This window comes from Colletotrichum tamarilloi (assembly GCF_030869305.1).
Source record: "Colletotrichum tamarilloi strain Tom-12 chromosome Unknown Scaffold_156.1, whole genome shotgun sequence".
NCBI classification, from domain to species: Eukaryota; Fungi; Ascomycota; class Sordariomycetes; order Glomerellales; family Glomerellaceae; genus Colletotrichum; species Colletotrichum tamarilloi.
In genome coordinates this window covers 2,102-16,815 of record NW_026849539.1, presented here as the reverse complement: position 1 = coordinate 16,815, position 14,714 = coordinate 2,102, and the positions used below count along the sequence as shown (strand labels likewise).

General features: G+C 51.2%; 7 protein-coding genes across 7 annotated transcripts; 6 read left to right on the top strand and 1 right to left on the bottom strand.

Annotated features, from left to right (window-relative positions):
• Nucleotides 1–151: 151 nt before the first annotated feature.
• Nucleotides 152–1,684, bottom strand: CTAM01_15291 (uncharacterized protein; the record flags this gene model as incomplete). Its single annotated transcript, XM_060531289.1, has 1 exon — nt 152–1,684. The coding sequence occupies one exon, from the start codon at nt 1,682–1,684 to the stop codon at nt 152–154; it is 1,533 nt and encodes a 510-aa protein (XP_060374119.1).
• A 2,284-nt stretch (nt 1,685–3,968) lies between these two features.
• Nucleotides 3,969–4,526, top strand: CTAM01_15290 (tannase and feruloyl esterase; the record flags this gene model as incomplete). The annotated part of the gene is made up of 1 exon (XM_060531288.1): nt 3,969–4,526. One exon carries the CDS (start codon nt 3,969–3,971, stop codon nt 4,524–4,526), a length of 558 nt encoding a protein of 185 aa, XP_060374118.1.
• A 311-nt stretch (nt 4,527–4,837) lies between these two features.
• CTAM01_15289 (tannase and feruloyl esterase) lies at nt 4,838–5,548 on the top strand (the record flags this gene model as incomplete). The annotated part of the gene is made up of 1 exon (XM_060531287.1): nt 4,838–5,548. The coding sequence occupies one exon, from the start codon at nt 4,838–4,840 to the stop codon at nt 5,546–5,548; it is 711 nt and encodes a 236-aa protein (XP_060374117.1).
• Nucleotides 5,549–6,551: 1,003 nt separating this feature from the next.
• Nucleotides 6,552–7,116, top strand: CTAM01_15288 (uncharacterized protein; the record flags this gene model as incomplete). The annotated part of the gene is made up of 3 exons (XM_060531286.1): nt 6,552–6,569; nt 6,630–6,773; nt 6,844–7,116. 3 exons carry the CDS (start codon nt 6,552–6,554, stop codon nt 7,114–7,116), a joined length of 435 nt encoding a protein of 144 aa, XP_060374116.1.
• A 739-nt stretch (nt 7,117–7,855) lies between these two features.
• On the top strand, nt 7,856–8,358 carry CTAM01_15287 (uncharacterized protein; the record flags this gene model as incomplete). Its single annotated transcript, XM_060531285.1, has 2 exons — nt 7,856–7,873; nt 7,948–8,358. The coding sequence occupies 2 exons, from the start codon at nt 7,856–7,858 to the stop codon at nt 8,356–8,358; spliced, it is 429 nt and encodes a 142-aa protein (XP_060374115.1).
• Nucleotides 8,359–10,705: 2,347 nt separating this feature from the next.
• On the top strand, nt 10,706–12,227 carry CTAM01_15286 (uncharacterized protein; the record flags this gene model as incomplete). The annotated part of the gene is made up of 3 exons (XM_060531284.1): nt 10,706–10,750; nt 10,842–11,879; nt 11,949–12,227. 3 exons carry the CDS (start codon nt 10,706–10,708, stop codon nt 12,225–12,227), a joined length of 1,362 nt encoding a protein of 453 aa, XP_060374114.1.
• Nucleotides 12,228–13,510: 1,283 nt separating this feature from the next.
• CTAM01_15285 (uncharacterized protein) lies at nt 13,511–14,253 on the top strand (the record flags this gene model as incomplete). The annotated part of the gene is made up of 3 exons (XM_060531283.1): nt 13,511–13,690; nt 13,759–14,004; nt 14,056–14,253. The coding sequence occupies 3 exons, from the start codon at nt 13,511–13,513 to the stop codon at nt 14,251–14,253; spliced, it is 624 nt and encodes a 207-aa protein (XP_060374113.1).
• Nucleotides 14,254–14,714: the final 461 nt, after the last annotated feature.

Below are 14,714 nucleotides of genomic sequence, written 5' to 3'. Positions count from 1 at the left end.
ACATAATTTTGAGGTAGTGTCCCAGCGTGGTGTAGACGTTACCATATATACACAGTCTTACTAAGATGATTCCCGAGTAGATCCTGTGCTCATATGGTTCGTGTCTCAAATCCAGTGCCTGTACAGCGACGTGGAATCGGTATACAATGGCTCACGGCTCAGTTTCAAGCACTAGCAGGGGCCACGAAAGCGCCTCTTGCCAGTAATTACCCAAATGCCTAGCAACGGCGCGGATAATGAAGGCGCCAGCGTCAGCAAAGGGCCAAAAGGTACGACAACGGTGCAGCAAGACGCCGTAATGTGCCAGAATGATGAGTGCCTCGGGACGGTGCTTCCGCAGCATATCGACGAAGCCGACCGGCACCTTTACAGAGAACGACGACGCGGCCTGGGCGTAGTCTCCTTCGTCGAGGACGCGGCAAATGTCGAAGCACCACTGCAGAAGCCCGATGACTTCGTGGCACGCTCTCGCGCTCGAATCACTGAGGTCGGAGTCATTTAGGAGGCGTTTCAGAGACCCGCATTCGTCGCCCCTCGTGCTCATCCTCTTCTCGGCCTCGAGGATGACGTTGAGGACGGGTGCGAGCTCGGTGTCTCGGAGGAAGTTCCGGGCCGGCAGGGTGACGGACTTGACGCCGCGGTTGAGGTTGAAGCACTCGACGAGGCGGTCGATGAAGGACTTGAAGTCGGAGCGGTAGTGAGCGAGGGTGTCGGCGAGGACATGCCTGCCCAGGATGGCGGAGAAGAGGAAGCGAGGGACGGCGGTGACCTTGTCGTCTCTGGCTACTGTTTCCGTGAGGCGGGTGAAGGATGAGAGAGCGCGGTTCTGGAGCTCTGTGGCGAGGTCGTGGAGATGGGCGGATGACCCGGGATAGAGCTGGACCATGTGGAAGGCTGTGAAGGCGAGGATCTCGTCGAGGAGGTAGGGTGAGTCCACGGCGCGTCGGACGGCGATGTCGAGGGCGCTTCGGGCTGGGCCGGTGAAGTATGGGACTGAGGCTGCATGGTGTAGCAATATCATGTGCTGTGGTGTGTAGATGGCCTCTGAGGGTGCGTTTGGCGTGCCTAATATTGACAAGCCGAGCTGGCAGTCTAGAGATGGAGGAGGAGCATGGGTGCCGCTCAGCTGCGTCGTCGAAGCTGGGGATTGAGTCTGGTCACTCTGATGAGAACTAAGGCCGAGACCAACCGCGGCTGGCACATCTGCAGGCCTTGATGGCATGCCATGAGACGGATAGCTTGGCGCATGAGTGAGTTCGGATGAGTTGCTTTGTTGACGATGAGCTGGTTGTGAGGGCAGCTGTGCGCGCTCAATCAGCGCATTCGCACCATTGTTTGTATTGCAATGACTACTTCCTCTGGAGCCTGGTGATGGTGATCGGGCGTTTCGCTCCAATGTGCCCTGTGACCTTTCGCCTTGTGATTGAGGTTTTTGTGCTTGTCTGCGCTTCTGCTTGCTCACTTTTGGCGGTGGGAAGAAACAGGCACGTTCTGCCACCTCGCAATTCGCGCATGAGGGCTGACGCTCGTCGCAGCGAATGTGACGGCGCTTGCACTCTGCGCATCCATTCCGAGACTTCTTGTGAGAGCGGCGAGTCTCTTGGGCCCTGGCGTTGTCTGCCACTGTGCTTCCGGTGTCGCTCGAATCGTTGTGACGCGCTGAGGCGCGAGTTTCTCGAACCATGCTGTCGTCGCGCGGGCGATTCTCGTCAAGCACCGTTCCCCGTGGAACGCGCGGAGCTCTTAATCCCAGTCAGTGGCCCCTTTTCAGCTGTCGGCATTCGCGATTCATGAATGTGCGTCCTCTCAAGAGCTTGATGCGTTCTAAGTTCCAGAACCACTGCACTAAGAGTGGACGAGCGGAAGGTATTCCATTGATATGACAATTGAGGAAAATTCCTTGATCAGCCCCCGTACGCAAGCATCACAGCACAGCCCCGCCTAATTGAACGCATAGCCACATCCTCGGATTCCCCCCATCAAAAACAGCCAAGCTAAGCTACTAGGTAGTTTTCTACATGGAATGCGCTACAAGCTTAGTCATACCTAGATACCACACAAAGACTGCCGAATGAGAGAAGTTGGAAATGTAGATTATTTGCGACCAACTGGCATCAAGTGTTCAAATTCATTCTATTGTTTCTTTGCATGGTTTCACAGAGTAGGGAAACTGTCACAAACGGCCATTAATACGAAAGAAATGGTACAATAAGGGTGTTCAAAGCTAACTTGTATCCTGCTCCCTACATAATCTTCTCATTACCTACCTATGTCGTGATAGCTTCAATCATTTGAACCCTCACTACCCGTCACGTGACCCGACTTCCATTTTTCACGACCCACACTCGCTCTCGCATCCTATTCCTGCGCGGGGTCTCTCGGAGAGGCCCGAAGCTCGTTGCCTCTTGAAATATCAGCCCTGTGGGCTTGATTGTGTCTACCCTGGGAGACCCAAAGAACACATTCCTTTCAGTAGATATGGACGCATCTTCGGGCCGACTTGGAGAACCCGAGGTACCATTCACTAAGTAGATCACACCTGAACTCCCAGAGCCATGAGTCCATGAGATTGAGAGATCCTCTCACTATCCTGGTCCGGTCGATGTCTACCTCTCTCTGGCTCTTTCTGAAGCTACTCTGGGCTTGTAGAAGGCACATCTGGGCTCAAACGAGTTGAGTACTAATTCAAGTATCAAACAGTAAAGATCGACAATGGTTTCTATCGCTTCTGTGAATAGTCGCTGAGCTTTATGGGAAATGGCTTACAGCTTGCATGATCAAACCGTTTTAAAGTAACATGGAAAGTATGTGTACACTTGCCAAAAAGTGTGGGTTCGATGTTGGTCGCTATCCTCTGTAAAGAGAAGGTTTCCTAGTAAGATAGTCCTGCTAAGTAGTATGTCAGCACACTTGAGGTTTACAAAATGGACATAAGCCCGGACTTGATGACCCAGACACAAATTAACCTTACTTGCTAAATGACCCACCAGACGCACCGCAGTGAGCGGGACAGGGGTGAGTCCTCACACTCCAAGTTCCTGAGCACTCCGTAAAGTGACAACCGGCAACGATAACCATTGGCAACTACCTAAAGAGGCAAATATTCCCTCGGAGGTACTTAGTCACCAGCGAGTAACATCATTTCGACTTCTTGGTCAGGGTCTAGTAATCTTCTAGCACTTCATATAGAGTCTAGCGTTGATTCTGGACACAAGGCTTGAGAAGACTAGCTCCCCGCAAGGCCGCCTAAAATCTGCCGAAATCCAATTCATGGCCAGTTGACCTGGTATACACCAACAGTGAAGACAGCCCATGACGAAACGGATGCTGGTTTGGAGCACCTTTTGAAACCAAACAGAACCATCGCATGACCTCGCTGAGTTATTGCAATGTCTTGCCGATTTTTACGTAAGGGTTCTAGACTGCGAGAATATGTGCTCTCTTTTCCTTGTGCCCTGAACTCGTTCTGGAATAAAAAGAAGCGTAGTGGCATTGACTGAGTTCCCTCTCTTCTTGCTACAAGTTCAATGGTCCGGAGGGGCTGATGTCATACCCGTTGTCGGCCGAGTGCAGCCACTATCATTGCCAATGACAGGGCCTCAAACCTATCCGAGGCTTCAATCAGCTTTGATAGGCAGGTCCGGTAACCACGGTAGCTGACAGTAGTGCATGTTGCCTTAGCGGATAAAACCATGGGAACTTGCTCACGTTGTGGTTCCTCACTTTCTTGATTGCCTCCACTCATTCTGGAGCAGAGGCTTGGCATGCATATCTCCTGAAGTGAGTGGCCGGTATTGGCTATATAAGCTGCTCTGCTTCCTCAGGATAAAATATATTCAGTTCCCATGGTGTAGGTTCATTTTCATACCCGGCGTCATACTTTTTCAACCTTTTCATCTGCCCAGTCGCGACTACGGCTGAAGGCACACTGTCTCAAACTCGCTACACCTTACCAAACAGGCGTAGCGATGGTCAAACCAAGCGTTGGAGGCTTGTTAGCTCATGCCGGTCTCTTGGTTGAACTCGTCAATGGCATGGCAGACTTCCAGCAGCACTGCGAGTCCTTCACGTCTTCAGCTGGTGGTGTCTGTTTCACGTCAGAGTACATCACGTCCGGAACAGAGCTCGCTCTCGCCGAAGCCGATGCCACGTGCGGCATCTTCACTCAGTCTGTATCGGTCAATCTTTGCCGCATTACGGCTCATGTCCCTACCTCGAACCGTTCCGGGTTCTGGTTTGAGGCATGGCTGCCCGAGGACTGGTCTGGGAGGTTCCTTGTGACAGGCAACGGCGGACTAGGCGGCTGTATCCAATACTACGACCTCGAATACGGTGCCTCTCTCGGTTTTGCAACCATTGCGACCGGCAATGGACATCAGGGGTACACTGGAGCCCCCTTTCTCCACAATCTCGACGTCATTCAGGACTTTGCCTACCGCTCCATCCAGAATGGGGTTGCTGTTGGCAAGGAAATCACTCAAGAATTTTACGGAGCGGCCCATGATAAGAGCTATAACCTCGGATGATCAACTGGCGGACGTCAAGGACTGAAGACAGTCCAGCCCTTTCCTGACCTGTTCAATGTTGTCGTTGTTGGAGCGCCTACTATTGTGTGGAACAACTTGACATCGGGGCTATTCAGTTTTATCCCCTTCTTGGGACGCCCGAGTCTGCGAACTTGATTCCTCTGGACATGTAGGCTATCATTCATCAAGATATTCTTGACCAGTGCGATCAGCTTGATGGGGTTGCAGACGGTATCTTGGGGTCGCCTAACCTCTGCAACTACAAACCTGATGGCCTCTTGTGCACTGAAACTCAAAGCACTGGCTGCCTTATGAGTACCCAACTTGAGATGCTCAAGAGCATTTACTCACCTGTGCTGGATGCAGCCGGAAGCCTGGCCTACCTCAAGATGCAGCTTGGATCCGAGTTTACCGGAGCGGTGGACAGTTGCTTCTCCAGGGCAGTCTCATCCGTGTCGGATTGGTATCGTTATGCCATTTCCAACGACTCCAGCTGGGATGCCATGCCCCTCCGTCCGGAGAACTACACCGTTGCTTCTGGTCTTAACCACTTCAACATCGATACCTGGGATGGTGATTTATCGGCTTTCCAGAACCGTGGTGGCAAGCTTCTCCACTGGCGTGGTTTAGCCGATGGCGTTCTGTCGAGTGAGAATTCCCCTCGATGTTACGAACATGTCCCGCAAACCATGGGCATGAACTCAAAGGCTCTTGACAAATTCTACCAATTTTTCCGTATCTCTGACAGGTCCCATTTCGACAGCGGTAATGGGGCGACCTTTATCGGCCACCAGTCAGCAAGCACTTCCAGTTTGGCACCGGAGGAAAACGTGCTGATGGCGATGGTTCGATGGGTTGAGAGCGAAGTGGCTCCAGACACCATAATGGGGACCTGGTACAAGAATGGCACCAGTGACAGTGGTGTTGATTTCAAACGTAGACATTGCAGGTGGCCATACCACAACGTGTACCGAGGCGTTGGCGACCACAAAGATCCTGGTACTTGGAAGTGTGTGCTGTAAGTAAGTCTAGACAAATCAGGTCTGCTGGCGCGTGATTACAGTCAAAGAAACAAGTCAAACAACAGCAGCATGAGCTCCTTTGTCCTACAATATGACTATTGCCTTTATGTTGTGACAGACAAGTGCCAAGGAGAATACTCACTGGCTCACCGCCTGAGGCACTCAACAAAGGAACCTTCCTTCCCTGTCTGTAAGGCAGCTCAAATGGGACGGAAGTTGATCCGTCACATTGTCCTAGCTACCTTCCTTCTCTATCACCGTCTCAACCTGGTAAACAATCGCGGCAACTTTGACTTCCTCGTCTCATACACCAGACGATCTACCTCGGACGGCACAATCCCAATAAAGCGATGAAGTGCTACAAACGAATTTGATCGGAGCAATTAGTGCTATAAAGAAGAATGCTCTAAGCAGTTCAGTGCTGCATAAAAATATGCTCGAAGAAATCGTCAGTTCTTCTTATCAGAACAAACGCGCGAACCATCTAGTTTTCGAGTTCACGGGATTTTTCACCCTGATGATGCCGGCTGGAGGCAGGCTCTCCAGACCGGGACTTTCGATCTCTCTGACTCTTTTCTTCCCGTCGACACCTCCTAGCTTGGACGCAACGACAGCGAATCTTCCACTAGAAAGGGCAAAAGAAGTCGACTGACCATTTCGAGCCTCGTCGCCCACTTCAAACAAGTGGCCTACGGCGCCCGCACACAGGATGGTTTGTGAATTATGAGTCTTACAAACTCTCAACAAATAGCCTGAATGGGACACATGGAATCTCCAGGTGCGCTCGTCACCTGAGGCTCCCGGATGGCGTGCCTCCCCTTGCTCCATCGGCGGGAGGCAGAGGCATCATTAGAGCCCACGGTGCCTGTGGGATAATCTTCTTAATCGACAAGGTAGAGAAACCCTTTCTCTGCCTAATTCTTCTTCGTCCGAGAAGCATCCCTTCACCCTCGAGAAGTTTCCAATCAAAACAGCATTGACGTCTACTTACCAAACCACAACCATGGCGACGTCCCACAGCGTAAGCTCAGGACTCACCAGATGCCTCGGAAATTTTGCTAATCGGTTATTTACTCGCTAGCCAACTGTCGAAGACGGATCCGAGAGAGACGGCACCTCCGAAGAGACCGAGAAGCCTCTTCTCGCGTACAAGCCAGAAGAGGAGATGTTGTTGTGGAAGAACCAGAGCCCCGTAGTCCTCTGGCAATTGCAGCTCTTCCTCGACGTAAGCAACGTTCGCTCTTGAAGGCCCCCAATCGATCATGACTGCCATGCTAATCGTCTCGTGTTTTCAGGCTCTCATCGCAGCTCATGACAAGGTCGGAGACTGTATGATCGACCTCGACATTGATGCCTACCTTACTAAGAGATGGCGTCGCCGCAAGCGCGTCAAGTACACGAGAGGACTAGCGGTTTACAAGGCCCAGCGAAAGGCAGTACTCAAGATTGAGATGGAAGTCATCCGGGGCGGTAATATGGGAGAGACACTCCAGGCCGCTTTCGACCGTGTTCAAATTGCCCTCATCGAGAATATGACGCGCGTCAATTTGTTGTTGAGCATGCTCTGAGTGAATCTCTTTGGCCTCGCGTTCTGGCTGTGGCGGACCGGAGTTCTGGATGGGACAATTGGCCGGAAGAGCCCAGCAACGAATCGACGATAGGAGGTGACTGAGTTTTAGCACGCGTGGCTCGAGATGAACCCACGAGGATAAATGCGATGAAATACCAACAGAACCACAGGACGATAAAATATGTGACACTAGTATGGGACATGGCTTGTAATTAAGCAGTTGGTCTGGCGGGAGGCAACCTGGGTCAACCTGGTGACAGCTGAGTCAGATCCCTGACAGAATTGCCTTCCTTCATTCATGCTCAGGCCTGAGGAGTACTTCAGCCTTACCGCCGTTGTAATTTGAATGAAAGACTCTGCCCTTTTGCAGATTTGACATGTCTTGGAGTTGATAGAATCTGCCCAGCGGAAAGAGCATGGGTCAGTAACATGGTTCCAACATAAGAAAAGGGCGTCAAAGAGCAGTTTCCTTGCTGAGCGCTTCGGATTTCCCACGGTTGTTACCTACCTGGTCGTTGATCTCACTCTCCCTATCTGTTGTCAAAGTCGCTTACCTTATCTTCCCACAGGTCCCCATCTTCCTACTTCCAACATCTCTAACGCTGCCTTAATCTCACAATAATCCGACTGCAACCGATCAGACACATTGAATCCTCGGCTTCCCGCTTCGCGCTTCGCGAACCAAGCAAGCTCATGCACTCATGTCGTACAAATAGTCGAACACCAAACATTTGATGATGGCCGGCTCAGTCGATGTACGTCTCCTTCCAATCGGCCCAGGGCAAGTTAGTTGCCAAAAAGGCCAGCAAAACCGTTGACGTACCATCAGGGCAACGATAACCCGCCAACGAGCACCCCCACATCTGAGGGCATAAACGCACAAGACATCGCGGCCGTGACAAAAATTGTGTCAGTCGCACTTGAACATCTGGACACTCGCGAAGTTGAGGAACAACCCAAGACTGCGGAAGACTACCAGTTGCTCCTGAAGAAGAAGGAAGAACTCATGACCTTGTACAACCGGGTCTTGCAGGTGCTTAACTTCACTCGACTACGGCGCGAAGGGGAATCTCAAGTTCCAACAATCGAAGCGGTTGATGAGCTTGAGACGGGTTATTCAACATTGCTCAGGGGCGTTGAGTCTGTTCTCGCACGAGTCATTGTGTGGATTGAAGAGTACGAACACGACAACGGGATCAACACTGGTGTTTCGGGGAGTTCATCTGCGCGTACGCCCTGATTAGAATCCTCTGCGCCTATCGAGAGCACTCCGATACGTGCAATGTCGGGCTCGGGCGACGCAAAACTCTGCGGCTATGTTCATATTAGCGTCGAGGATGGGAAAACATGGCGACAGGGTGAGCACATGGGAAGGCCACCGAGCTGTTTCCGTCAGAATGAGTGTAATTCAGGAGTTAAAGTTGGCCCTCACTGTTGGTTTTTGATTAAGTGTTTCGTCCCTTTCCGATGCTAATCAGGTCCAGGCTCTTTGGACGGTTGGACCTCCCCCCCTACATAAGTTCAGCCCCCATGTTCTTGGCAGCAACCTAAGTCAGAGAGGCCCTGACCGCGCTCTTAAGCTTCTCCTTCCCGCTGAGTCAGGTCCTTCAATTCAAATGGTTCAAGTACCCGGACCAGCCAAGTAGGTTGGTGGGCCCGGTTAGGGCACTCTGTTTTCTATAGGGGGCAATCTGCCAGGATGACTACTCAGGCCAAGTTTCTCCTTTGGTTGCGTCCTCGTTCTCGCTAATTATGAGACGTCAAAAGAGCGCTTTCAATCCGAGCATGAATAAAGCCCTAAACTTTAAGTTCACGTCAGCAAAACTGCGCGCGCGGGAGACTCCAAAACTCATTGACTCGAAGCGCTGGAGTTATTCTCGGCGGCCAAAACGGTCCAGGCTCCTAATGATCGGGACTGTCAATTGTGAAGCAAGGACGGGACTCACGGGAGGTAAATAAGGGCCCAAACCACTGTCGATGTGACGTTCAATGTGCAGGTGGCACCCTACAAACCACCCCTGTCCGTCAAATTTCTCGCTGTTATGAGGAGGACCATTGCAGAAATCCCTTCGCATTATGGCTGTGGTTCTGGTCTTATAGGCACTCTAAAAAAGCTTGCTTGAATAAAACGGAGCTTGCAAGATAGATGTCAAACGGTTCTAACTTGGGGGAGCTCATTGACGGCAGGAATCGTGCTCAAAATGGCGACCCCCGCCGGCTGCAAGCTGAGATCTCTAATACTGACCGTGGGCGACAAATGATACGTGAGACTCATGAGGGTGATTGTGAACAAAGAAGGCGCAAGAGAATATTGCCTTCACTACATACACTGTCTCTGTTTTCAATAGCAAATATAAGTCGCAACGGGACTCAAGCGACAGCGCAAGTATGAAGACCCCGAGGATCCCGAGGACCCCGAAGATGGATTACTGCGGAAATTGTATGCCAAGAAAGGGAAACAAAATTCAGCCGAATAAAAACAACACATCAGAAGCGGCTTAAAGGCAGATTATACGGGTGGTTCTATGAATGAGCCCAACTTGGGAAGCGAGATCTCACTTCCATGTACCGATTGCAAGTCACTCCGACACCCGCAAACTACCAATGCTCAACAACGGGACCGGGGAATCGTCTCTCCGAGACAGACAGAGGTAGTTGTTCGAACAAATTCAGATGTAAGGCCAGAAGCTGGATGAAGGAGACTTTGGAACGCAACAAAGATGACCCAAGACGAAATAAGACTCGACACCAGGGGGGGGCGGAAAGGTCTTCATACCCGATCTGAATGAGAGATACAACAGTAAGCAGCATGCTTGAAGATATAAGATGTTGGTTGAGGGCTCAAAGCGATGAGGAACAGCAAAATTTTCATGGCTTCCCGGACGAGGAAGGGGTCTATGGGACCATTAGGATGGCACGCCATTCATCATTTGTATTTACATCCGGCCAAACTTGAGTTCGATGAATCTTTCTCATCAAGTGGGTGGTTCATACAGGCAACACAGCGTAAAGAGACTTTGCTACAACCCGGATTAATGCTGTTGAGAGCTCGATAAGAAGCCGCCCCGTTCCGTCTTCCATTATATGGCAGTTGACAAGTTCCTTTCTTCGTCCGGTAGCTAGACAGAGAGAAATACCTCAGGCATCTTGTCTGTAAGCTGGAGTGCCTGGAATGCTTCTCACCTAAGGCCAAGGTGAGGATAACGGTGAAGGTGAGGTGAGTCTGGGTTTGATGGCTGGCACCTGCCTCAACCTCCAAGCCTAGCTCCTCCCTCGATCGCGCCTTCCCACTCAGGAATTTATGAGACGGTCTCCCAACGCGCTTTCAAAATAATCTCGCGTTCTACCAGCCGCATCCTCTATTTTCTCTCACCCGCGCATTGCCTCACTCTTCCCCTCTCATACACACGCTTCCGCTCGCACTTCGCACAGTAATTCATTTTACCTTGCGATCTTCACATTCAAGCATCCCCCAAAACAAAAGCTCAACAAGTATCACAAGATAACGCGTACCAAGAGTAAGAATTTCTTTGCGCACCAATTTTGATTCATTTTGCTGATCATTGCAGGTGTACCAGTTCGCGAAGATGCAACTCGTTCCTAAGACGGTCAAATCTGTCGACCTCATCGAGGTGAGTTCTCACACTGGTTTTTTTGACAGTGATGAATCTACGATGTGATTGATGAGCGCCGATGATTACAATACTGACCATGGATCTGTAGGAGCTCATGATGGAGAGAGCCGCCTTGAATGCCAGTCTCGACGAAACCAACAAAAAGATTGCTGCGGCTCAGGAAGCCTTTGAGAATGAGAAGCAGCAGCACATTAACATGGAGGCCGACAACAAGAAGCACATCATCCAGGCCTTGAATCGTGAGCCGATTGAGCTCATGGCAAACGAGCACCACGTTCACCGCCCTGCCGCTTCTGGCTGCACCGGCAGCGCTATGACGACTGAATATACCAACAATATCGAGGGCACTAACAACGTCAGCCCTACTAAGGACACTGTTGACGATTGCTGCTGGGGACATATGCATAGAGCGTCCAAGGACGCCTTGTCTGGCTCGAAGGGCATCAAGTCTGAGCGTTCAATTCTGTCCGACATCTCTTCCCTTGGGGACACCTCTGTCAATCGTAACTCCCCCTTGTTCCACCGTTCCGTCAGCCCGTCAAAGGAGACGCCTGTCTTTGATCAGGTGCTCCCCAGCGACAACACCGCTGCTTTCATGGCTCACATCATGCATGAACTCAAGAACGAGCTCAAGAAGGAGCTTCAGGCAAGAGTCGACGGAGAATTCAAGCGCTCAATCGAAGAGCGTCTCATCCAGGAGCTCGCTCAGGAGCTCACCGGCGACATCAAGGGCCGCCTCTACTATGAGCTCAGAGAGGAGCTGAAGCGTATCCTCAAGCGCGACATCACGTTCAAGGTCAAGCAGGACGTCAAGCGCGAGATGAGACTTGAGATGGTTAGCCAGCTAAAGTACGATATCATGGAGGACGTGAAGGGCGGTGTCATTGCCGAGCTTAAGGAGATCCAGAACGAAGTCAACAATGAGCTGAAGAATGAGATCAAAGAAGAGGTCTTCAACAGAATCAAGGTCGCTCTCACGCAAGATGCCCTTGACCAGCTCAAAGACACCATGAAGGGAGAGATCAAGAACGATGTCTTCAAAATTGTGCACGACGCCCAGCGAGCCATCGGCACCACTATTGCGGCCAAGACTGAGGAGCACATGCTCCCTGCCATCCGAGGTGCTGTTCCCATCATTCAAGAGTGTGTCGTCGCCAACTTGCAGGACGCTCTCGACTTCTACTTCAAGAACTAGCTTTCCAAGCAGATGGATGATGCCATCAAGAAGAAGACCGGCGATGACTCTCAGTGGATGCTTTCTCAGATCGAGGCGTTGGTCCCCGTTACCGTTGCTGCCGAGGTTACCAAGGTCAAGGACGCTATGAAGACCGATCTGCACAAGGATGTGAAGGCCGAGATCGAGGAGGACTTTGGAGAGAACATGGAGGGTCTGGCCCGTGATGTTATTCAGGAGGAGCTTGAGGCCTTTGAGACGCGTACCCAGCCGAACACAACTTATGTGTACCATATGTGAGATCCTTCTAGCTTACGGTTGGTCATGCGCTCTTGGCAAAGTCTAGATATGCTTTCAAGACCAAAGTCTTTAGTCTTTGGGATTAAGAAGGTGAAGGATTGGGCTACCTAGTGGATCACCGGCTTCAGTATTGGGATTCAAGGATAGGGTAATCAGAGACGGCAATTCCAAGGTTACAGTCAGCCTAGCATTCCCGACTGTGTGTCGAATATCCTAAATGTGATGAGAAAATGCAACAAGATCAGCTTTCCTACCAAACTTCCTCGAACGACGAAAGCCCTCATTAAGGGTGATTCGTTGGAGCCCAGCCCAGTTCCAAACCGAGGACACCTGAGATCATGTTGTCCTGCTTGTCTACAAAGAGTCTACGGCACACCCAAGGTGGTGCCTCCATCTTACACTTCCAATCTATTTGGGGCGTAAGCAAGATTGCTATCCACAACGACGAAGCCAAAGGCAATGCTCTTCGGTATGTACTATTTGGAAAGGCGCGTTGTCAAAGTACTTTTAAGCCGCAATCAACGGTCAAAAACGCCACAGGTCTGGGAATGTCACCGGACGAATGTGGTTGGCAGAGAGGGATGGTGAGGAGGCAGTGCAGCGGGCTTGCAGGCCAATGGGGACCACCGGAAGACACTTCCAGCGGGCCGGACCGGGGTCCGACAGCAGATTGGCGCAAGTGTGGTGGGAAGCAGGGGCACGTCCTTAACCAAAGGTAGTCCAGCGTATAACCCAACTAAGGTATCAGCAGCCTACTGGAATCATCCAGGTAGTCAACGTTTCTCGTGTAGAAGTTGCCCAGCTGTTTGGCATTCGGCGTGGTGCGCTTGTTCTGGTGAGCGGAGATAAGTGAGATTTGTAGCTTCCACATGAGGAAGTACTCCAGCCTGCCAAGAATTACGATTACCAACTGATACATGTACAATACCTCTCTGAGCCATGTTCAGAATTGGTCGACTCGATGGTCTCCCTCAGTCGCTTCCCATCTGAGTTTGGAGACTCAAACGTTGTGGTTGGTGCCTGACAGGCACGACACGTCGCGCGACGTGGGCGCGTGGCCGTTTGCACAGAATCTGCCTCCACCCGCAACCTTTCTGAACCAACACTTTAGCTTACCCTCTTTACCCTCCGCATTCCCAACCTGTCCAAATACTGTCAAACGGTACCCTCCACATTTATCTTCAACACAGGCCAATCTTCATCCCCAGTACTCTCCATACAGATAGTAGCCTTCACCAACCACACGAATCTGCCCCCATATCGACCAGCCAAATCCCCTCACAATGGCCAAAAAGAAGAACGTATCTAGGAAAAAGCAGAGAAAGGGGACGAAGGCCAGAAAGATCCACCAAGAGACCACTGAGCAGTCGGGTAATCAGGGCGGCAAACAGGACAAGCCCAAGAAACAAGTGGCCACCGACGAGAATGGCAGAAAGATTACGGTCATCATGGGAGGAGAAGCGGTATAGTTGGCCCTCGCAGCACACATTTTAGGTCATGAATCTTGGAAAGCTGACTGTTACCGCCGCAGGAGATGGAAAAGATCTGGGACCGCATGCAGGTGACCTTTGCCATTCAATCTCAGTCCAGTACGATCTCCGAAAGGCTCGAGAGCGTCCGCTCAGCCATCGAAACCAAGTCGACCACGAGCGATCAGGAACCAGAAACCTTTAAGAAGGTGGAAGATGAAGCTGAACAACTACTCGGTCGCATGAGAGATGCCGTTAACGCCAACAATAGGCAGGCTGCTCAGCAAGGTGTGCAGATTTCGGACCTGGTTTGAGCACCTCCATAACAGCCCACAAGTATTTTTGCTAACAAAACCTAGGTTTCTATGGACTTGTCACTTATGGAAGACTTACATCTCAAAGAGGTTGTGACGGGATTCGAGTTGGACCTGCTCAAAGTGACGATGAGTTTGAATTGGTGCGTCAGCGGTCTGCATCAAGCTACTCAGCCGGTGGACCCTGACGGCCTTGACTGTGTCCCTTTGGACAATGACAGAATGCGTCTGAGAGGTGGTTGAGGAGCTTCAAAGGCGGTGGCCATTCTGATGTGGAACATTGCGTCGAGGCTTATCTGTTGTGTTTGCAGCAGGGAGATATTTGAAGGGATATGAGGAAACAGGCACAAAGGCTGCTTTGTGAAATCACACGTACAAGGCCATGTGGCCAACCATTCTGCTGACTTGATGCTGTTTTTTCTGAATGGAACATCAAAAGGGCAGTTCAACTGACGCTGGGACATCAACAAAGTGATCGCGGTGGGTGGGGCGAAAAGAGGGCATTATTGGCTCTAGGCTCGAAAAAATACAATTTCGAGACTCACTGAATTTTCTGGACCAAGTACGTATCGAATCAGGTGACGGGATCACACAGTGAGAGATACCCGGGCAAATACCCAGCTGGAGAGATGGACATGGTAGGTGGGCAGGAGCAGATGAAGTTGAATTTCGGCCGGGAAGGAACGACCAGTGCCCACATGGTT